This window comes from Odocoileus virginianus, chromosome X (assembly GCF_023699985.2).
Source record: "Odocoileus virginianus isolate 20LAN1187 ecotype Illinois chromosome X, Ovbor_1.2, whole genome shotgun sequence".
Lineage (NCBI taxonomy): Eukaryota > Metazoa > Chordata > Mammalia > Artiodactyla > Cervidae > Odocoileus > Odocoileus virginianus.
Genome location: NC_069708.1, coordinates 17,816,185 through 17,837,403, shown reverse-complemented (window position 1 = coordinate 17,837,403; position 21,219 = coordinate 17,816,185). Strand labels below are relative to the sequence as shown.

The 21,219-nt window shown below is 42.5% G+C and overlaps 1 protein-coding gene across 1 annotated transcript in view; it reads left to right on the top strand.

The window, feature by feature from the left end:
- The first annotated feature begins 3,355 nt into the window (after positions 1 to 3,355).
- Positions 3,356 to 21,219, top strand: part of LOC139033118 (uncharacterized) — an 88,931-nt gene continuing 71,067 nt past the window's right edge. The window contains exons 1-3 of the mRNA XM_070461792.1: positions 3,356 to 3,459; positions 11,481 to 11,956; positions 13,960 to 14,057. Of these exons, the coding sequence (XP_070317893.1) occupies positions 3,356 to 3,459; positions 11,481 to 11,956; positions 13,960 to 14,057 (678 nt within the window). The remainder of the gene's footprint in view (positions 3,460 to 11,480; positions 11,957 to 13,959; positions 14,058 to 21,219) is intronic.

Here is a 21,219-nt window from a genome sequence, read left to right as displayed (position 1 = left end):
TCCAGGATAATCTCCCTGTCTCAAGATCCTTAATTTATTTGCATCTACAAAGTCCATTTTGCCATGTAAAGTAATGCATTCACACATTCTGGAATGTGCGCATCTTTAGAGGATTGTTACTCTGACTACCACGACCTTGTTTCTGGAAGCAATGGACCACTTGCCTTAATAACTGTGTGATTATCATGTACTGTTTCAGAATGTGGATCTTATGATTTGTTGGCCAAAGAGAGACTTAAAAGAAACCACATGTAGTATTTATTTCTTTTAGCTTCTGAAATTTGTTATTAAAAGTTGGATGTTATTGTCTATCCTATGACTATCAGCTTAATCTTGCCTTTAGAGTAGCTGGATACAACTCCTAATTGTCAGGCTTTTGTGAAAGATTTCTGATCTGATGTTCTAATTCTTCACAGCAAAGTTCTCTGACAATTATCCTTTCAAGAGTCTATCCTAGTACTTGACATAGAGTAAATTTTCAAATAACGCATGTTGAATAAATTGAGTATGTTGCTGATGAAAATATTAGGTGTGAATTCTCTGTTTATCAGGTGGTGCCTTTAAGTTGTGGGCTTCCCTGGTGGTTCAGATGGTAAAGCATCTGCCTGCAACGCAGAAGATCCGGGTTTGATCCCTGGGTCAGGAAGAGCCCCTGGAGAAAGAAATGGCAACCCACTCCAATACTCTTGCCTGGAAAATTCCATGGACAGAGGAGCCTGGTAGGCTAAAGTCTATGGGGTTGCAAAGAGTCGGATACGATTGAGCGACTTCACTTTTAAGTTGCAAATAATAATCAATAAGGGGCTTCCCTGGTGGCTCAGTAGTAAAGAATCTGCCTACCAATGCAGGAGACCCAGGTTCGATCCCTGGGTCCAGAAGATCCCCTAGAGAAGGAAATGGCAACCCACTCCAGTATTCTCACCTTGGAAATCCCATGGACAGAGAATCCTGGTGGGCTACAGTCCATTGGGTCTCAAAAAAGTCGGGCACGACTTAGTGACTAAACGACAGCAAAAAACAATCCATAAAGTGTTTTCTTGGTGGAGGGTTTGCTCTCTGACCACAATCGGTTAGTGAAGTTGTTGGATGGTGTTATGCCAACATGTGTAAAAAGAGATTTCTAGACAACTGGCAGCGACCTGACACTGACCTCCTTCTAAATTAAGACTTTTTATACTTCTGTATTGACTTCCCTTGTGGCTCAGCTGGTAAAGAATCCACCTGCAATGCAGGAGACCTGAGTTTGATCCCTGGGTTGGGAAGATCTCCTGGATAAGGGAAAGGCTACCCACCCTAGTATTCTGGCCTAGAGAATTCCATGGACTGTATAGTCCATGGGATCTCAAAGAGTAGGACATGACTGAGCAACTTACACTTTCACTTTCACTTCTGTATCACAAATGATAAAACCCACCACATATCAAAGGACTTTTCCCAATAGTGTGTTTATTAAAGGAAAGGAGGTATAAATATCTCAGCTAATTAATTACACCTAAGAGATATTTACCTTCAATTTCTCTTCACTAAAACCATTGGCTAGGTCTGGCTAAAGTAAATGCCCTTTTTCTGATTTTACATCTTCATCTTCTTTCCATTGATCAAACATGGTGGTCAATTCCTGTCTCAATCTGTGCTGAGTCATATTGTACTACTCACTTTTTCATATGAGAGGTGATAGGTGAATTGCAGGAAATTTTCATTTTTTATTTGCTGGTACTCAGTTATGAATTCACATCATAATGTCTATGTCACTGATGGTTTTATAGCTCTTTCCACTTGCTAGTAAGGAGATAACACACAAAAATGGAAACAGAAATAGATGGCTCCACATTAATTTTCCGTTTGTAAAAAGTATGCCTATTCTCTGCCTGGGCAGAAGGGTTTCATACATCAATTTAATATTTAGCAGAAACAAACAAATATCTTTCAGGCTGAGTTCTTTCTGATAAATGACCCTCTCAAAGGTAGAAATCCCCATAATTTTTATGTACATGCCCTATCTCAAAGTCATTATCTTATGTTGGTCTCTGAGCAGTTGTAAATGCTACTTTTTCTTGAACATTGGATTTCCAACAGGTCAAGCAACTGGTATTCTGTGCTGTAAGTCACCCTTTCGTGTGACTTGTGATTCGGGAATAAAATGCTTTGTTCCTGCCTTTTATTGGTTTATGTTCTGCCAAGATTACAAGACTGAGCATGCTAAATAGTATAATACTGTGAAGGAATTGCTACAGTGCTGGGAAACATAATGGGAGAATGGAAAAATTACCCAGGTTCACTTGGGGTTTTCAGGAAAATTCTCTATTGGCAACCTGAAGAGGGAATTACTGCAGGATTGATGATCTATTGTCTTCCCTTGACTTTGTAAAGATAGATATCTTTTCCTCCCCAAAAGACATCTAGGCAAAGATATCTTTATCATATAAATTCTTCCTGAATCAAGCTTATCTTTGGTCAGTTTCTCCAGAGCAGAGACTCAAATAAGAATTCATGAAGAAGCTATTTATGAACGAAGTGTTCCTAAGAGAAACCAATAAGGGAGTGGGACAAGCAAGACAAAGATTGAAGAAGTCAAGGGTGTGAGTTTTGGTAATATCCCAGCCTCAACCTAATCCCACAGAGAGCTCAGAAGTGTAAATTGCTTCTCAGAGCTGTTTCCCTTGTGACATGGGAAGGGGGAGTTTTTGTATTTCTTTACCAGTTATTGCTTTATGAGCTGTCCAGGGTAGAGGGTGGGTGAGTTGGGGAGCCACATAAGTGTCCCAACAGGTCCAGGAAAGATTAGAAGTGAACAAATTGAATCCAGTAGTCCAAGGGATGGTCTCTGAAGATGGTGGCAGGTAAGAGTAGTTGGGAGACCAGCATGCAGACACTAAGGAATGGATACATAGAACTCATAAAAGTGATCTAAAGAAACTGACCAGAGCACCAGCATGATCTGCTACAGAGTGCTTCCAGAAGCACATCTACAGCTGTTTAACACACCATTAGGCAAAATCCTGGGGCAAAGCAAACAAGCATGGCTTTCTTCACATGTGCATTTTTAGGTTTCAGAGGCATTGCAAGAGATCTTGAGTGATGCCTGTCTCTAAGGTGACCGTTATCCCAGGATACCAGATTTTCTGTGCTAAAACTCAGATGGTCCTGTGTAACCTGGGATGGTTGGTCACTCTACCTGTATCCAAAATGCTGCTCAGTGAAGAAATCACAGGTTGTCTCAGAGAAGATCTAACCCAGGCAGAGCCAGCAGAGTATAGGAAGGTTGCAAACCTCCCCTGATACAGCACTCGGTGGTTTCTGGAGCTGCATGAAGTGTGGCAATCTGGGGAGAAATTGAGTCTCGACAAGTGGGGATATGGGAACTGCAGAAGAAGATGGAGAGGACTTCAAATCTGGATTATCTTCCAGGTACAGCAAAAGCCTTTATAACTTCGGGCAGCAGCGAGTGCCCTTCTCAAGGTGTACTTCTGAGGAAGACCTTGGTTCCCCGGGATAGAAGAGGGTGCTAAGATTCGTCAGAGGCTCATACTAGTGGGACTAGCTCAGGATCAAGACTCCTTATTAGCCTTTCCTGAGAGCTTTCTCCCAGATAAAATTTCCAGACTAATATTTTCATGCTCCTTCGTCTTCAGGGAGGAGGTGAGGGAAAAGATGTTTGACATGAGTTTGAATTTTTTACAGTGTTACTGTGAATTCTATTGATGTGAAAATAAATTTCCATTTAGCAATATTCTTGTTTAGCTTTGTTTCAAGTCTAATGTGAATGATGATGAGTAATAACACTTCAAATTACATCAATTTTCTATATGAGAAAATATGCCATGTTCATGACATTTTTTTGTTTTTGAAAAAGGGAATCAAAAGGTGATTCATGACTACAGCTTTTAACTTATGTATGGGTTGAACTTTTTTCTAAAGAATGTTGTCATGATGATTTCACCCTGGGTAAGCTGAAAATGTTTCAATGTGAGGGTTTTGAATTACTGAATTAGAGATAAGTTTGTATGCAGGTGTCAATTATAACTGTAAGAATCTTCTGAATTTAACAATTCCCAGAGCTAGAATGACAGTTCTTAATTCTGACTGCATGGGAGAACTATCTGGGGAGCTTTAAAATAATTCCAGTATCTGGACCCCACTTAAGACCAATGATATCTGAATTTCTGGGAGTGAAGTCCAAACAGGTGGGCTTGATGGACCCATGATATATGCAGTTCCATGGGGCCTTGGACTTACAAGCACCTGGCCTCACCCACTTGCCCTGTCTCACTGGAGAGTTGCCAGGGGTCAAGCCACGTGAGCCTTGAAGGGAGTATTTACCATCACATCTCCTACATACAGGGTTAGGCAAATAGGGATGTGCGCTGCCATTTTCCTGGTCCACTGCTCTTCAAATCAACAGGCTTACTTTGTGCCCCCTGCGTCAGTGAGGTAGGAGACCCCCCGTTAGGTTTTCCTCTGAGCCAGGTAGCCAGTGAGGTCTTGAAACCGTGTGAGACACTTGGCGAGTCATCCACTAGTAGAAGTCCCTGAGACCTAGACACCAAAAGGAGTGACCCAGTATTTGACAGGATAGGGGCTGGAGAGAAAAGTAGGCAGAAAACCCAAAGTCCTAAGTGTTTTTCCTTATTGTCTTCATTCTCCAGAGTGGCCCTTGGCTGAATCTTGTATTCTTTGAGTCAAGACTCCCTTTCCTGTCTTTATCACTGAAACACGGGCTACTGCACAGAAATCAGGGGAAGAGCAAATTATGTAAAAGAAAAGTCTTGGATAGATATGTCCTATGAGTCAAAGCTGATCAGGTTTATCTTTGTTATTATATTCAGAGATGAAAATTGAGCTGACAAAGGGAAAGAGAACACAGAGTGCTCATCATGAATCACATTGTACCCTACCTTTCATTATTAAGTCTTTGCGTCAGTACAATAAAAACAGTCCAAAAATGAACTGGCTTTCCTATCAAGAAGCAGGAGAATGCTTGGAGCGTACTTCAGTTATGTTCAGTGAAATATATGAAGTTATAATGTTTGCAACAATCTCTCTTTCAACAAATATTCATCTAGCACTTACCATGTGCAGACGCTGTTGTAGGTACAGGAGCTACAGCAGTAAACAAGATGAACAAACATTCCTGCCCTTAGGGAATGCATATTCTAGTGGAGAGACACGGACAGTAATAATGAGTAAGATATAAAGGATATTTGATGGAAATAGATGCTACAGAGAAATATAAAGCAGGAAATGGAGCTGCTGGAGGTTGAAGGTCAAGTAGGGTTTGGGGCTCAGGTAATGACTAAATGATCACCTTGGTCTTGGGCACTGGGGAAGTTTTATTCTTACTCCTGGCTGGGATTGGCTACCACTATCCTAGGGAGGCTTCCCTGGGTGCCTCAGCAGTAAACAATCCACCTACAATACAGGAGATGTGGGAGACGCAGGTTTGATCCCTGGGTTGGGAAGATCCCCTGGAGGAGAATATGGCAACCCTCTCCAGTATTCTTGCCTGGAGAATCCCATGGACATGGACAGAGGAGCCTGGCAGGTGTTAGCCTATAAGAGTCGGACACAAATAAGCACACACACACACACACACACACACACACACACACACACACACACCCTAGGGTGTCAGAGGAAGTTTGGTGCCCCAAGACCCAACTTCTGGGTGGCACTTCCAGAGATGGAGTCAGCCACCCTATTTATACCATCAAATAAGTTCAGCAGTTGATGGAATTCACATGCATTGTAAAGATGAACGACCTTTACTGAGGATGTCATAACAAAAATACCATGAGTAGACAACCAACATTTTAGACTTTTCTTTGTGAGCCTAGTTTTTTTTTTTAATCTAATATAAATTTTGTTTTCATTCTATTGTAACACTGTGATTCAATTGGTGGGCTATAATAGAACTACTCTTACACATTTCATGAAGAAATAAATCCCTGGGGCCTCAAGCAACTCCTGGGTGTTTCAAACATTTTCAAAAGTTTTTAGAGTCTAGGTATCAAGATCCAACAAGAGAGAATTATTCCAGCTTTCCTTTCTTCAGAAAATTGAGACTTTCTTTATTTCTCTTGGGTACGTCTGACTAAAGAAACACTCTATTCATCTTCAAGTGGCTCAGACTTCTATTAAAAGTATTGGATTCTCTTTTATGGAATATATGCAAAGGAGGAGACTCCCTGATACTGACTGAGGCTTTGTCTTAGGATCTGTCCCAAGCAAATGTTTGAAAATGAGTTCCTCACTAGCAGTGGCAGCTTTGGCATTTCAATTCAGGAAGGACAGAGCAGCTTCATCTAAGTGGAATTTGGAGGTGGGGACAGGTGATAGGATTTGTGTTATGTCTTGCTTGAAGTTGCATTCACATAACAAATACATTATTTTTATTCAGTTTAGATATTTTAGGGGGCTGACTGGAGAAGAGGTTAGGGCTGCTGGAGGTTACTACAGAAGGTAACTAAAGAAGGTAAAAACCTTACCCTGCCTTGCCTCCTCACCACAAATGCTTACCAGACTGGGAGGAGTAAAGAGAAAAAGCTATTAGCTGACCTTTCACTTCTATGTCCCATGTCACCATCAGAATCAGGTCTGGGACTTCTATGTAGAGCTCTGAAATAGTTTGTCTTGGACTCTCTTCTTCCTCTTCTCCATCTCTCCTCTATTCACCCTACCCAACCCCTCATCTAGTTCCAGCTAATCTCTGCTTTTCGGTTCAAGCTGGCAAATATTTATGAAGGATACACTATGAGCGCAGTATTTGACTAGGCAATGGAGGGAATACAATGATGAACTGATAAGCATACGAGTTGGGAACTGACAAGAGTTTAAGAATCTTCCAGACTTATTTACAACTTAATTTGAGACCACTGAAGATCCAAATTTTAAGATAAAGGGCAGAAGCTATTTTAACCCAACAACTGGAGGTGGAATTGAATCAGTGGGGCACGTTGGGTGTTGAGGGGCATGCGGGGGTGGAGGGATGGGGGATGTTCTGTGTGCAGTGGACCCTGTCCATCACCTTTTAAAGTCATACCACCTAGGTATCACGTAATCTCAAAAGAAGAGAAAAATCTCCAAGATCCTTTGAACAGGTTAAGATTCTGTGACTCTATGATTCTCAGTTGTAGCCGAGTCACATCTTGTAGTAGCAAATAGATTAAGTAAATTCTCAGGTGCTTTCCAATTCCTGGATGATTCTACCCTGCTGTTGTCCTTCATGCATTCAGATGACTCTGCCTTTCATTCTTGAACACTCTACACTTGAACATTTTCTCTCTCCTGAGTATGGAAGATGGTGGGCTGACACCTCCAGGAGTTAATGATTCCCTGGTGTATTGTTTTCTAAGGCTGCAGTCACAAAGTACCACAAACTAGATGGCTGAAATAACATAAGTTTATTGTGTGACATTACTGGAGGCCAAAAGTCCAAAATCATGGTGCTGGCAGGGCCTCTATGGGAGGACCCTTTCTTGCCTCTTCCAGCTTCTGGTGGTGGTTTAGTTGCTCAGCTGTGCCCAACTCTTGTGACCCCATGGATTGTAGCCCACCAGGCTCCTCTGTCTGTGGGATTTCCCAAGCAAGAATACTGGGGTGGGCTGCCATTTCATTCTCTAGGGGATCTTCCAGACCCAGGGATTGAATCTGTGTCTCCTGCATTGGCAGGCAGATTCTTTACCACTAAACCATCTGGTAAGCCCCTCCAGCTTCTCGTAGTCCCAGGCATCCTTTGTTTGTGGCAGCATGACTCTTATCTCTACCTCCATCTTCACATGGTTGACTTCCCATTGTGATCATGTCTTTTCTTCTCCTCCTGCAAAAACACCAGCCATATTGGATTAAGGACCCACCCTACTCCCGTATGACTTCATCTTAACTTACATCTTAATTACATCTGTAAAACCCTATTTCCAAATAAGGTCACATTCACAGGCACTGTGGGTTAGGACTTCAACATATTTTGGGTGGACACAACTCCACGCACAACATCTGGTGACCAAAAATGTTTTTCCATGTCTAGGAATAAGGTTTTGGTTGGCAGCCATGAAGCAAGCCAAAACAAAATGGCCCATGGGGGAGGAAACCATGATCTGACTAGCCTGACATGCTTGTCAGTTTGTGCTAGCCGGTCCTACATGGATTCACCTTATCATACTGGCTGTACACTTTCTTTCCCCTTCCTTTCTTCCCTCCTGACTCCCTCTTTCCTTCTGTCCCTCATTCCTTCTTCCTTTCTTTCTTTTATCATGGAATGAAATAGTTAAATATTTGGTGCTGGGAGATTTATGGAAAGATCTGAATCAGAAAAAAAGGTACTTTCCTGTGAGTAAGGTAAATACTGAGGTACTCGTCAGTTTATCACATACCCTAAAACCATAAGGGAGAGCTTACAGAGTGTTTTGTAATGGAAGGATCCGTTGCAAGTATTCAGGTTATATTTATCTTTGCATTACACACACACACACCCATATTCACACACACACACATTTTTAAGTAACTTAGCTGACAGCACCAACATTTCATTCAGAGCATTCTGTGGGTGGTATTGTCTCCAGCACCACTGTCTTGTGAGATAACTGGTCACACATTTCCCTAGCACAAGGAGACCAATTAAAGTAATTGGCATTCTGCAAATTTGAACCAATGATTTGCTCACTAATCCCAATCAGCCAAGGTGAAAAAATTTAGTTCATGCTTCTCGTAGAGCCAGAAAAGGAAACTAGCAAAAAGAGCTGCCCCATCGTGTCTTCTTTTCCCCTCTTAATCACATCCAGGTCTGCAATTCTCAGTTATCAAAAAACAACACACTAGGTTCAGGCTCATGATAAATTATAACACAGCTCAAAGAGTAAGAGAACAAAAATCATTAAAATAATTATCAGGAGACACTTTCTCAAGAGCTTAATGTGTTATAAAACTCTTTATATTGGGGTAAGTCAGAATAGGGGCTTCCCAGGTGGCTCTAGTGGTTAAGAACCCTCCTGCCAATGCAGGAGACAGAAGAGACGCAGGTTGGATGCCCGGGTCGGGAAGATCCCCTGGAGAAGGAAACGGCAACCCACTCCAGTATTCACCTGGAAAATCCCATGGACAGAGGAGCCTGGGGTCGGAAAACGTTGGACACGACTGAGGAACTTAGCACACACGCATGAGGATCAGAGTGGGAGATGCCAACAGAATTAAGCTGTTACATTTTTTGTTTTAACCTCACTGTTTTGCATTTGGACTGGTCATTGGAACTCCCTCTCCTTGACTCTACATGGGAGGTACAGATCTGTTCTTATCAACGTCACAAAAATACTTTTGAAAACAAGTGGAGGGTGGCACAGGAATCTCTGGAGACATCATGAGTGTTTAGATGCACTTTCTTATTTAAAGAAAAATTCTCAGTAGCTCTGGAACTAAAAGGGAAGCGTAATGGTGTTTGGTCAGTGGAGCAAGAAATTTGTAGTTGTGAGAGAAAATACAGATAAAATTATTTAGAGTGTGCTTTTTATACATCTCTTAGCATAACTCAGGCTTAGAAAAGATCTCAATTGTGATTTTGCTGGTTTAGTTTAAACCTGAACAAAACGGATTTGCTGGTTTTGTTTCTTCTTTTTATTCAAATAGGACACACCCTCCTGGTTTTGAGAAATCTGATCGTTATCTCTGAGTTAGAACCAGGCCTGATGAAGTTCTTTTTCCAATTTTGGATGTTTGATCATGCTGGATTCCTACCAAAAGCCTCAAGGGAGACTTAACTTGAAGGACAAAGATGATTGTCAAGTGAGCTATGAAGTAGGGTCTGATTCTTTGGTAGACATTCAATGAAAATGGTTTAGGCAAAGGTAGATTCAATTAGGCAGACAAAAACGCTTTGGGGAATAAGCAAGGCAAAGTAAACACACAGCAACTCATTAAAGAAACAGCCAATGAGCAATTCATAACCAATATCTGATATATAATTTAAGACCCAAAGGTCACTTAATATCAACTCTATTGCAACACAAAAGCACAGAAAAATCTGGCTGGCAGTTGTTCTTCAGCTTGTCTTAGCTGCTTTTATTTCATGCAAGTGTTTCTCCAGAGGCACAAAAAAATGTAAGAGTAAAATCGGATTTATCGGAGGCATTTGTTTGGATTAATTACATAATAAAAGCATTTTCATATTGCTAATTTACTAAGCAATGTCACTGGAATGCTGAATTGCTTTACTTTTATTATGATGATCAAAAGAGATAAATGCAGGCCTGGCCACAAAACCAAAGCAGAGAGAAGAGAGGCAGCAGTCATTCTTCGCATAATTACTGGTATTTGTCATCCTTGTCTTGAAAAGGGGATCATCAGTTTTTCTAAAGACTGTTTTCTTTGCTTCAGAGCCTCTTCTTCAGCATGCTGTTTATCATCCATGTTGTCCTTATTTACCCAGCAACAAATACACGACGAATATGTTTTTCATTAGGCAATTTAATGAATTTAATTTTGCTTCAAAATGTTAATTTGAAAGTGTGCATTTCGTTCTTACAAGCATAAAACTGAAAAAATTCTTGGTTCTCAAGTGTTAGATTAAATGACTAAAAGTAGAATTGAAAACCAGGGTTAATCAGTATGAAATTTAGTGTTGTGAGCCTGAGGTTGATTTTTATCAATTATAATTAATTTTCCTATCCCCTTAAGAAAACAAAGGCTCAAGAATCAAGGCTTCTATAGCTTTATTTACATTTAGGGAGAAATTTTTGAAGAAAACAAGTGTAAGAGGAAACAGAAAGGAAGTTTGCCTCAAGGAGAAAACCCTAAAGAAAAAGCTGCTATCCATCACTAGAAAATGAATGAGAATTGTATTATTTCTTGGCTTTTAAAGAATCTGTCTTTTGCCAAATCTAACAATGTTGCCAACTTGGAAGAAAAAGGATCCATTTTTTTCCTACATAACCACATTTAATAATTTCCATGAAATTGACATTTTAAAACTATGGCAAAAAGCCAAATTAAAACTTTTGGGTTCCTAATCCCTAAATTCTGAACTCGTTTTCTTAAGGAATACCTATGATACACTTTAAAACGAATCCAATTAATATAATTACAGGAGGTTAAATAACACATACACGCTGGATCTGTCTCTGTCAAACATAGCTGTTCTGTTATTTATATTTGGTTATTTTTAAAAATTAGAGATGTGGCCATATATATAAAGTAACTTTAAAAAAATAGAGTGAATCTGTTGTCTTCTGCATCATTAAATTTGAAAAAAGCCCCTACAACCAATTAGCTTGGAAATCTCATATTCATGCTTCTGAATATTGCTGCGGTGGCAATGAGGAAAGCAGTACATCCAGGTATTTAATGTGTAACCGAAACAAGGTACAGGCATCAACCTGTATCCCGCGGCAGTTGACATGCTAATTTCTTCGCCTTCTCTGTCGCGCGCGCACTCCACCTCGCTTCCCCAACCCTCTTCCCCCACAAGATAAGAGGCACCCTCTGGGCCGTGGAAGGTGCCTCGTGGCGAGTGAAGAGCCACCGCAAGAGCTAGGGCAGAGCTCGCGGAGCCCACGCCCTTGGCCGCAGGGTGAGTGCGGGAGGCCGCCGCCGGCCAGGGGAGAGGGAAGCCGGGTAAGAGCGCGGGATTGGGGATGTGCCGCACGAGGCGCGGGCCCCGCAGCCCTCCCGGGGCGTGGGGGGGGGGGGGATGGGCGGGCCGGGGGCGGAGCGCTGCGCTTCGCGGGGCGGCGGGAAAGGGGCGGAGAGGACAGCTCTGACTCCGGCTGGCAGAGGGACGGTGGCAGAACCTGCGGGCTAGTTGGGAGGCTCACCCTCTGGGAGGAAGGGAAGCGGAGACCGCCGCTGCCGAGGAGCGAGGAGACGCCTGGAGGCCGAGGGTCAGGCCGCCGCTACCTCCTCCAGCAGCGGACACCGCAGAGATCGCGCAGCCGGCTGGCGCACCGGCCACCAACGGCGACCCTTCGCGCAGGTGGGCACCCCAGAGCGCTGCGCTCTGTCCCCTCCTGGGCCACCGTGGGCCCGATGCCCTCCCTTCCGGGCCGCTGAGCTCGGGGACGAAGGCTGGGCAGGTCCGGGGACAGGAGGAAGGTGCTCGGCCCCTTGGTGTGCACGCTTGTGCGCGCGCGCTGTGCTAGATGGGGAAGAGGTGCGGAAAAGCTGCCTCTCTCGGGGCTCACTGTCCCTGTCCCAACCCCCTACTCCAGACGAGCTGATCCCCCGATCGGCTTCGGAGGATTGCGACCCCCTCCCTTCCCCCGCCCGCAGTCTCGGTGGTGCGTGCAATTCGCTCCCCTCTTCCCAATGCACACCCAGCATCCATCAGGACGCCCCTTGGAGAGAAGAGTGGTGGCAGGACCAGGTGGGGCGTGAGCGGGGAAGGCGAGAGTTGCTTGAGTATTGTCTGTCGGGGCGAGTGCCTGAGCCCGCGCGCTCCCTCCCGCTTTAGGGGCCAGGGGTGGAGGTGGTGGTGGTGGAGGAGGGAGCAGGGAGGAGGGAGTGGGTTTGCCGAACTTCTCTCGGAAGGCTGACTGTGTGCATGCACTTGGCGCCTTGTGCACGTTTGGGTGAGGGTTTAATGGAGACACGTGGGAGCAACATTGGTTGCTGGCGGGCCCTCCAAAGAGCCTCTTGGGGTAGCCCAGCGCGCCTTCGGGGGTGGGAAGGAGGAGTTGGTGTTAGTGTAAATGTCAGTCCTAGGGAGGAGGAGGAGAGCGGCTTCAGGAGACTTGATTTTCGTAGATTTGCTGCCGTTCCTTAAACCAAACCAGGCTTTCCGGGCGTTAAAGTAAATTACCAGTAAGTGGGGAAGGATCCCTGATGAGGCTGAAAAAAGGCCCCCGGGTTTGCTGGGGAGGGAGCTCGGCGGGCCTGCTGCCTGGGTGGCTTCTGGTGCTGTCTCACATGGGGTGGGAGTTGGGGGTAGGGAATGGTGCTTGTCCCTTTAGCTTAATGTGCTGGAGCTGGAGCACTTCTTCTGGATATACTTTAGGACCAAGAGGAGGCAAAAATTCTCAACTCTGGAATCCCAACCTCTGTCTCTGTCCTCTCTTTCCCTTTCTCTCTCCCTCTTCTTCTCCCTTGCCCTCTCTCAGACACACACACCACACACCACCACACCGCACCACACCCTGGGGTAGTCTGCTTGTCTGTCTGTCTCTGTCACAAACATCCACACCATACATACACCCTGGTGTAGGGTCTTTTATTCTAGATTAACTCCAGCATCTCTTTCTGTGTGTGTGTGTGTGTGTGTGTGTGCGCGCGCGCGCGCACACACACACACACACACACACACACATCCCTCTCATCTCACGGCTGCTTTGACTCACTGACACACAGTTTTTTATTCATTGCTTGTTCTGCTCATAGATTTCTATTCTTTATTTTTTTAAGAAAAAAGACCTGCCTATATTAAAATCTGGAGTGTCAGAAAGGCCTTTGAGCGCTCATTCACATTCAAATCAAGAATAGGGCCTTATGATGAAAACACCCCACTTAGCTGTTTTAGATTGGGCACAGCTCTAGTTTGTGTTAGAATTAATATTATTATTTTAAATAGACATTTTACAACTATGTGACAGAGCAATCTTTTCCTGGATCTCTCCCTTTTTTCTTTGTGGTAATTTACAGAATTCTTAATTACCTGGTTAACAAAAGTTGTCTTCTAATATTAAAAGACTGGTCTTGAAACAGTTGCAAGGTTGGCATGAGAATAGATTCTGGGACTCCTATCTCTTTAATGAACTGATCAGAGTGGTGTTGATCTGAGACTTATGTATGGGCAAATTTCTAAATAATTTATCAAACTATTGAGGGTGAGGGACTCCTTACAAATTTTACACACAGAAAAGAAAGAACACTTATTTTTTAGAGCAAATATTTTGCCACTTTTCTAATTGTCTCTGTTTGATGCCTAGAAAATATGTATGGTGAATGAATAATACATGGATTATTTCTCTTTTTCGTCTACAGGTGGCAGTGTAGAAGCCAAGACGGGAGCTTCCAGAAGTACTTTCAGAAAAATAAGAGTGAACCTCAGTACGCAAACACAGGGATCTGAAAAACCACAGGTATGTAGAACAATTAATCCATCTATCTGGCTTTATAATTATTGCATTCCACTATCCTGACATTTATATCGACTTTTATGAAGTGAAATGTATTTTGAGGTCTTCTCAAAGGAGAAAGCAAGTGTATTCTATTGCAGACCATGTATTTAAATAAAAATACTGCACATCATTATACTGTGTTACTTTTTACTGCTCTAAAAAAGAGGCATTGTTTCCATTGTGACCATGTGGCTTTGCATTCAACCAGTTGTCGCTTGATGTTTGCTTTTAAAAGCACTTTTCCTGAAGCTGTATGAAACTGCCAATTGTTCTGAAAAATTTATTTTGGGACACGGTTACCAAAGCCACCCTGTTGAACCAACATAATAATACCCACTTTTTATAAAAAACTGTGTCTCACTTGACATCTCACTTATCAGAATACATACAGGCTACTGCTTTTTTTTTTCTTGGCCACTTGGGGCAGCATGTGGGATCTTCGTTCCCTACCTGGGATCAAATGAATACCTCCAGGGAACTCTCTGTGCTGCTTCTTTAAAAAAAAATTTAGCCACATACTCAGCAGTGACAGTGCAGAATCCTAACCACTGAACTGCCAGGGAATTCCCTAGGCTGCTTCTTTTAAACCAGCCCCTTGTCATTTTTCTCCTACCTTGCTGGCTTTTCCAAGCCCAACATATAAGAAGTACCTTCATAATTCACCTACTTGACTCAACTAATGACAACTTTAATATGGGAACAAAGACAGTCAAGTTCTCAAGTTCAGAAAGTTTATCACTGTGACCCAATTTAAAAGAGTTTGCCTCTGGACATCATTAAAATATAAGATTTTGCATATTAAGGCCCTTTTTCAACTGAGTAAGTTATGAATGGTAGAGGAAGTGGGGGTGGGGGGAGTTCACCTTGGTGGCTTTTGATTTTCTTTCCTTAAATTTGTGGGCCATAGCTAATGATGCTTTCACAGGGAAGCTATATTTATGATCATGTTGGTTGTATAAGGAGCTGGCATCAAAATGGCTGTTAAAGGGGATGAAGCTTTGTCTTTCCCCGGGGGATGTATGCATTCATCCAATGCCAGAATGTGGAGATATCTTGTGATATTTTTACTTTCTGCCTTTACAGTTGAAGAGGGATTTGTTTAACCCCTGCCCATGAGGGTGTAAGACAAAGTCAGATGCTGTTCTTGAAGAGAATAATATCAAATTGGACATTTACCAATAGAAAGCAAATTGGGAACTCTGACTTGAAAAGTATAAATTGAAAACTGAAACATTGTTTGCTGGAAAGATCCCAAGGGTGTGGAGTGGCTTGACGACAGCTCTCAGACACTTAAGAACACATAAATTTGCACTGTGTGGGACTTACATTCATTATCTGACTCTGTAAACTAGGAAGTCACTAATCATTGCTCAGTTTGGCTAAGAAGAATGGGGTCTAATCTTCTAAGTCACAAAGGAAAGGAGCAAAGATGAGATTTTACTCCTTTCTGGAATTATAGCATTCTCAATATAGAGACATCAGGTGCTTTAAAGATGTGCCCAGGAAGAGCACTGCTTTGAAAATACTGTATTTTATTTTTGAGGTATAACATGGGACTTCCCAGGTGGCGTTAGTGGTAAAGAATCTGCCTGCCAGTGCAGGAGACACAAGGGATGTGGGTTTGATCCTGGGGTCAGGAAGATTCCCTGGAGTAGGGAAGATTCCCTGAAGTAGGAAATGGCAGCGTACTCTGGTATTCTTGCCTGGAATATTCTATGGGCAGAGGAGCCTGGCAAGCTATAGTCCATGGGGCCCCAAAGAGTCACACAACTGAGCAACTGAATACATACATACAATAAAGTGTGTACAATGCATTAATCTGAAGTGTATTGCTCTATGAACTTTTATATGTGTGTATGCTCATGGGACTACCACCTAGGTCAAGAGTACAACTTTTCCAGTACCCCAAAAGATTTCCTCTTCTTTCCCCTTCTGGTCAGTTTTTATCCTATTTCTAATCTGAAGATAACTACATTATGATTTTGTTTCCACACTGTAGTATTTTTTCAACTCCATCCATTCCTTTTGTTGGTTGTTAAGCTCCATGTAAATAGAGTCATATAGAAGGGACTTGTGTGTATGTCTTCTTTCACATAATATAATGTCTTTGTGGGGGCTTCCCCATTAGCTCAGTGGTAAAGAATCCGCCTGCAATGCAGGAGATTCAGGAGATGCAGATTTGACCCCTGGGTTGGGAAGATCCCATGGAGGAGGGCATGGCAACCCACTCCAGTATTCTTGCCTGGAGAATCCCATGGACAGAGGAGCCTGGCGGGCTACAGTCCATAGGGCCACAAAGACTCAGACGCGACTGAGCACACATGCATAATGTCTTTGTGATTTATCCATGTTGCTGTGTTAGTAGTTCATGCTAATTGGCTGAGTAGTAATTTCTATTGTATGGATATACCACAGTTTGTTTATCCATTCTCCTGTTGGGTCTTTGGATTGTTTCTACTGTATGACTAATATGAATAAAGCAGCTGTGAATATTCTGGCTTATGATTTTTGGTGCACATGCTCACTCATTATTTTTTAGCATAAACGGAGGAGTGGAACTGTTAAGGTCACAGGGTAGGCTTGTATTTAGCTTTAGTGAAAGTAAAAGTCACTCAGTCACATCCGACGCTTTGTGACCCCATCGACTATACAGGCCAGAATACAATGAGTGGGTTGCCATTCCCTTCTCCAGGGGATCTCCCCAGCCCAGGGATTGAACCCAGGTCTCCTGCATTGCAAGCGGATTCTTTACCAGCTGAGCCACAAGGGAAGCCAAAGAACACTGGAGTGGCTTGCCTATCCCTTCTCCACCGGATCTTCCCGACCCAGAAATCAAACTGGGATCTTCTATATTGCAGGCAGATTCTTTACCAACTGAGCTATCAGGGTACCCCATCCATTAACTTCAGTAGATATTGCCAAATGGTTTTCCAAGATGATTTTACCAATTTACACTCGACCAGGAGTTCCAGTTGCTCCACATTTTCACCAACACTTGGTTTTGTTGGTCTTTTTTAGTTTAGCTGTTTTTGTAGGAGAGTAGTGATATGTCTTTGTGGGTTTAAAAAATTTTTTTTAATTTAAAAAATTTTGGCCAAATGTACATAACATTTACCATTGTAACCACTTAAAAATTTTGGTGGTATTAAGTACATTTACTTTGTTGTTTAAGCATCACCACTATTCATCTCCAAACTCTTTTCATCTTTGTGAAACTGAAGCTATATCCATTAAACAATAACTCCCCATTTTCTCTTCCTCTAGTACCTGACAAACACCATTCTACTTTCTATCTCTATAAATTTGACTACTTTAAGTACCTCATATGGGTTGAAATCTGGAATATTTGTTCTTTTGTAACCCACTTATTTCACTTAGCGTAATGTCCTTAAGATTCATTCATGTTGTAGAATGTGTTGGCATTTCCTTTCTTTTTACAGCTAAGTAATGTTCCACTGTATGAATGTCCACCACATTTTATTTATCCATTTGTCTGTTGGTGGGCACTTTTTTCCATAGACATTGCACCATTTTACATTCCCAACAGTGTGCAAAGGTTTCAGTTTTTCCACACCCTTGCCAGCTCTTGTTATTTATTTATTTTTTTTTTTGGGTAGTAGCCATCCTAATGGGTGTGAGGTGGTCCTTATGGTCTTAATTTATGTTTCCTGATAAGTAATGTTAAATGCCATTTCACATGCTTATGGGCATTTGGATATCTTTTTGTGAAATTCCTATTAAAATTTTTTTCCCAGTTTTGAATTGGATTCTTTGTATTTTTCTTATTTTTTTGTCATGTAGTTTTATTCTGTACATGGATCCTTTGTCAGATATATGTATTACATTTTCTCCCAGTCTAGGTTGCCTTTTCATTGTCTTCACAGTATTTTTTGATGATTTTTAATGAATCTGATTACCATTTTTTTCCATTCTTGGGTATTGCTTTTTGCATTCTATTTATGAAGTTTTTCCTACTTTGGGGATATTTTTAAAAGCTTTCCTTCTAGTTACTGAAAATATATGAAGGCAATCTGTTTGGAAGATGCAATAAGTTAACCAGAAGCAGATTTCAAAAAAGTATCCTAAGAATGAAAGTTGATGATGTTCTTTGCTGCAGCAGGTGCCACCAAGGGCTTGAGAAAAAGTTTTTTTCCATCAAATATATGGACAGTGATGCTCTTCCTCAAGCTGCTCCTGTTGCTGTCTCCCTCTACCGCCACTGACTGTGACTTCGGGACCCCTCTATAGTGGGAAGAACCCTAGGGAAAAGTCCCAGGGATGGCTTGGCCAGAGGAAAGAATGTGACAAAAGGGATGGTTTTCTATTTTTCCTTAATTTGTAACCCATACTTTCAGAATGATCCTTCTGCTCCCCTCTTCCATCCCCAAGGAAGGTTGCTGCTCTTTGGTGATACTTCTTTCCTTTGCCTCTGAAATATTTATGTCCCTCAGGATCATGCCATCCCTCTGCTCCTCTCTGTCTCCATCTTTTCCCCGAAGGCCCTGTGTTCACATTCACTTTCCAGTCTTGAGCTGGCCATCTGTCCCTGCTCTGTATGCTAAAGAGACCCCAGGTCTTTATCTCCTATTTGCACTACCCATCCCTCAGCATAAGGTCCAGATCTGTATTGTTCTCTGCCTCCTGGACATCTCTTACTGGGTATCCCATAGGTGCCTTTCTAAAAACCCTGTTTTTTTCCTCTCCAGTCCGCTCTTCTGCTCTTGATGCCTTAACTGATACATTTTCTATTAATCTAGGCTCCCAAATTAGAAATCTTGGCACTGTCTCTGATTCTCCCACACAACGTATATATCACCCTCAAAGCCCACCTGTAGTTGATTGTCAAGGCTGTTAGGTCCTGCTCCCATCTCTGAAACTCCTTTCAAAGGCATCTTCTCTCCCTTAATATTTACTACCTTGTGATTCAGGTCCCCTTGAGGATGGTAATAATAGTCTCCAAATTCATCTCCCTGATTCTTAACTCTTGCCTCTAATCCCCTACTTCTCATCAGCTTTTGTTTCCTAAAACAGATTTAATCACGTCATTTCCCACTTTAAAAATGATGTGTAGCTCTCCACGCCTACAAGAGGGATTCCAATCCTGTAGCTTGATTTACAGTATGACACTCTTCATTATTTGCCTTCAACCTGCTTTTCATGCTCTGTCATCTGCCACTTCCTCCCCACACTCCATCTGTCTTACACTGTTTTCCATTCCTAGAACATTCCTTGAGCTCCTTCTGTGCTTTTGCTAGTGCTGTTTCTTCTGCTTCTGATGTCTGTTCCTGTCCACTGGTGACTTGCTGGTCTTTCCTTAAAAACCAGCTCAAATGTGACCTCTTGGACTGAACCTTCCTATCCTCTAAGTAGACTTTGCTGTTCATACTTGTTTTTACTGTTGTTAGAGGAATGACTTCCTAATTGCAGGCACTATCACATACTAATCTTCGTACCCTTAGATCACCACTTCAAATATAGAAGGCATTTAACAAATGTTCATTGAATGAATAATTCATGACAAAGCATTCCTTACTATATCAGTTAGCTTTGGCTCCTCAACAAACCACCACAGTATTGGTTTGGTTAGTGGTTTAAAACAACCAGCATTTAGTGAGCCCTTGATTCTGTGGGTTGGCAATTTGGGCCAGATTCAGCTGGGTGGTTATTTGGATCTGGGCAGATTTTTCACCGAGCGGGTTAGGGTCTGGCTCTTCCAGGATGTCCTCAGCTCCTCTCCACATGGTTTCTAATCTTTAACCAGGCCAGCATGGGCTTGTTAACACAGTGGGTGGCAGGGTTCTAAGAGAGGGGGCAGAGGCATGCAAGACCTCTTGAGGATTAGGCTTGCTACTGGCACAAAGTGACTTCCTCTGAATTCTATTATCCAAAACAAATCACAAAGCCAGCCCTGACTCAGTAGGTGGGGAAAGAGAGTCTCTCTCTTGAAGGGAGGAGCTGCAGTCATGTTGCAAGGAGCACAGAGAGAAGAGAATAATTGCAGACATTTTTACACTTACCTAGCAACAGGAATGGGCTTCCCCAGTGGCTTAGGGGTAAAGAATCTGCCTGCAATGCAGGAGACACAAGAAACTTGGGTCTGGTACCTGGGTCAGGAAGATCCCCTGGAGGAGGAAATGGCAGCCCACTCCAGTATTATTGCCTGGAGAATCCCCATCAACAGAGGAGCTTGGCAGGTTATAGTCCATAGGGTCACAAAGAATCAGACACTACTGAAGTGACTTAGCATGCATGCACGCAGGAGCAGGAATGTGAGTAGAGCAGGCTTGGTCCAGAGAGCTGATTCCATTTAGGTCCGCAGCTGGGAGAACAGTTTTGACCCTGAAAGATTGAATCTGTTTGAATCTAAGATGAGCCTACCAATAGGTTACCAGGGTTCCTAGCATCCTCCTTTGGGCCTCCCCTCAAGTTCTCTCTCTTTATCCTTTTATCCAAAGTATATTTAAAACATCCCTGGTTTCCTCTTGGCATTTATGAGATACTGATACCATTGATGCTGTGGAATGGGGAAGCTGCTCTTCAGTCCTGGAAAAGGAGTTACGTCTCTCCTCCTCCTTCCTTCTGAAAGCTGTTATAGATACGCTTGGGCATTGGGGAAGCTTCTCATCATGGAGGACCGTTGAGTATCTCACATTGATTTGTTTCTAGCATCTGATTTAAGAGGAGTTTCTGGAAGAGGAGGATATCAGGCAGTGAAAAGAGATATAATTGATTGGGGCTGTTCATCTGTGTTCTCCCTATGTGTGAACATTGAAGCTATCCTTCTACTGGGAAACAGTAGTAGTAGTTTATCCAATGTTAATGTTTGTGTGCTTTTCCAGCTGTTACAAACCAGTCAGAGTGGAAACATGAATTCAATGTTTCTGATTTGCTACCTATTAAAGAATCTTTTCTTAAAAGACTAGAATGCATTAGGAGGAAGTATCATTCTAATATACAGGTAGAAGCTTAGTTCAAATATACATGAAGAGTATGTTAGTAAGTATGCTTAGTAAAATGTACAAAAAGTGACCCCAATTTTCCAGAGATAAGATGGTAACCATGGTTAGGTTTAAGTTTTTCCACAGCTTGGTTTTAGTACACATCTATATGTTTTAAGAGAGCT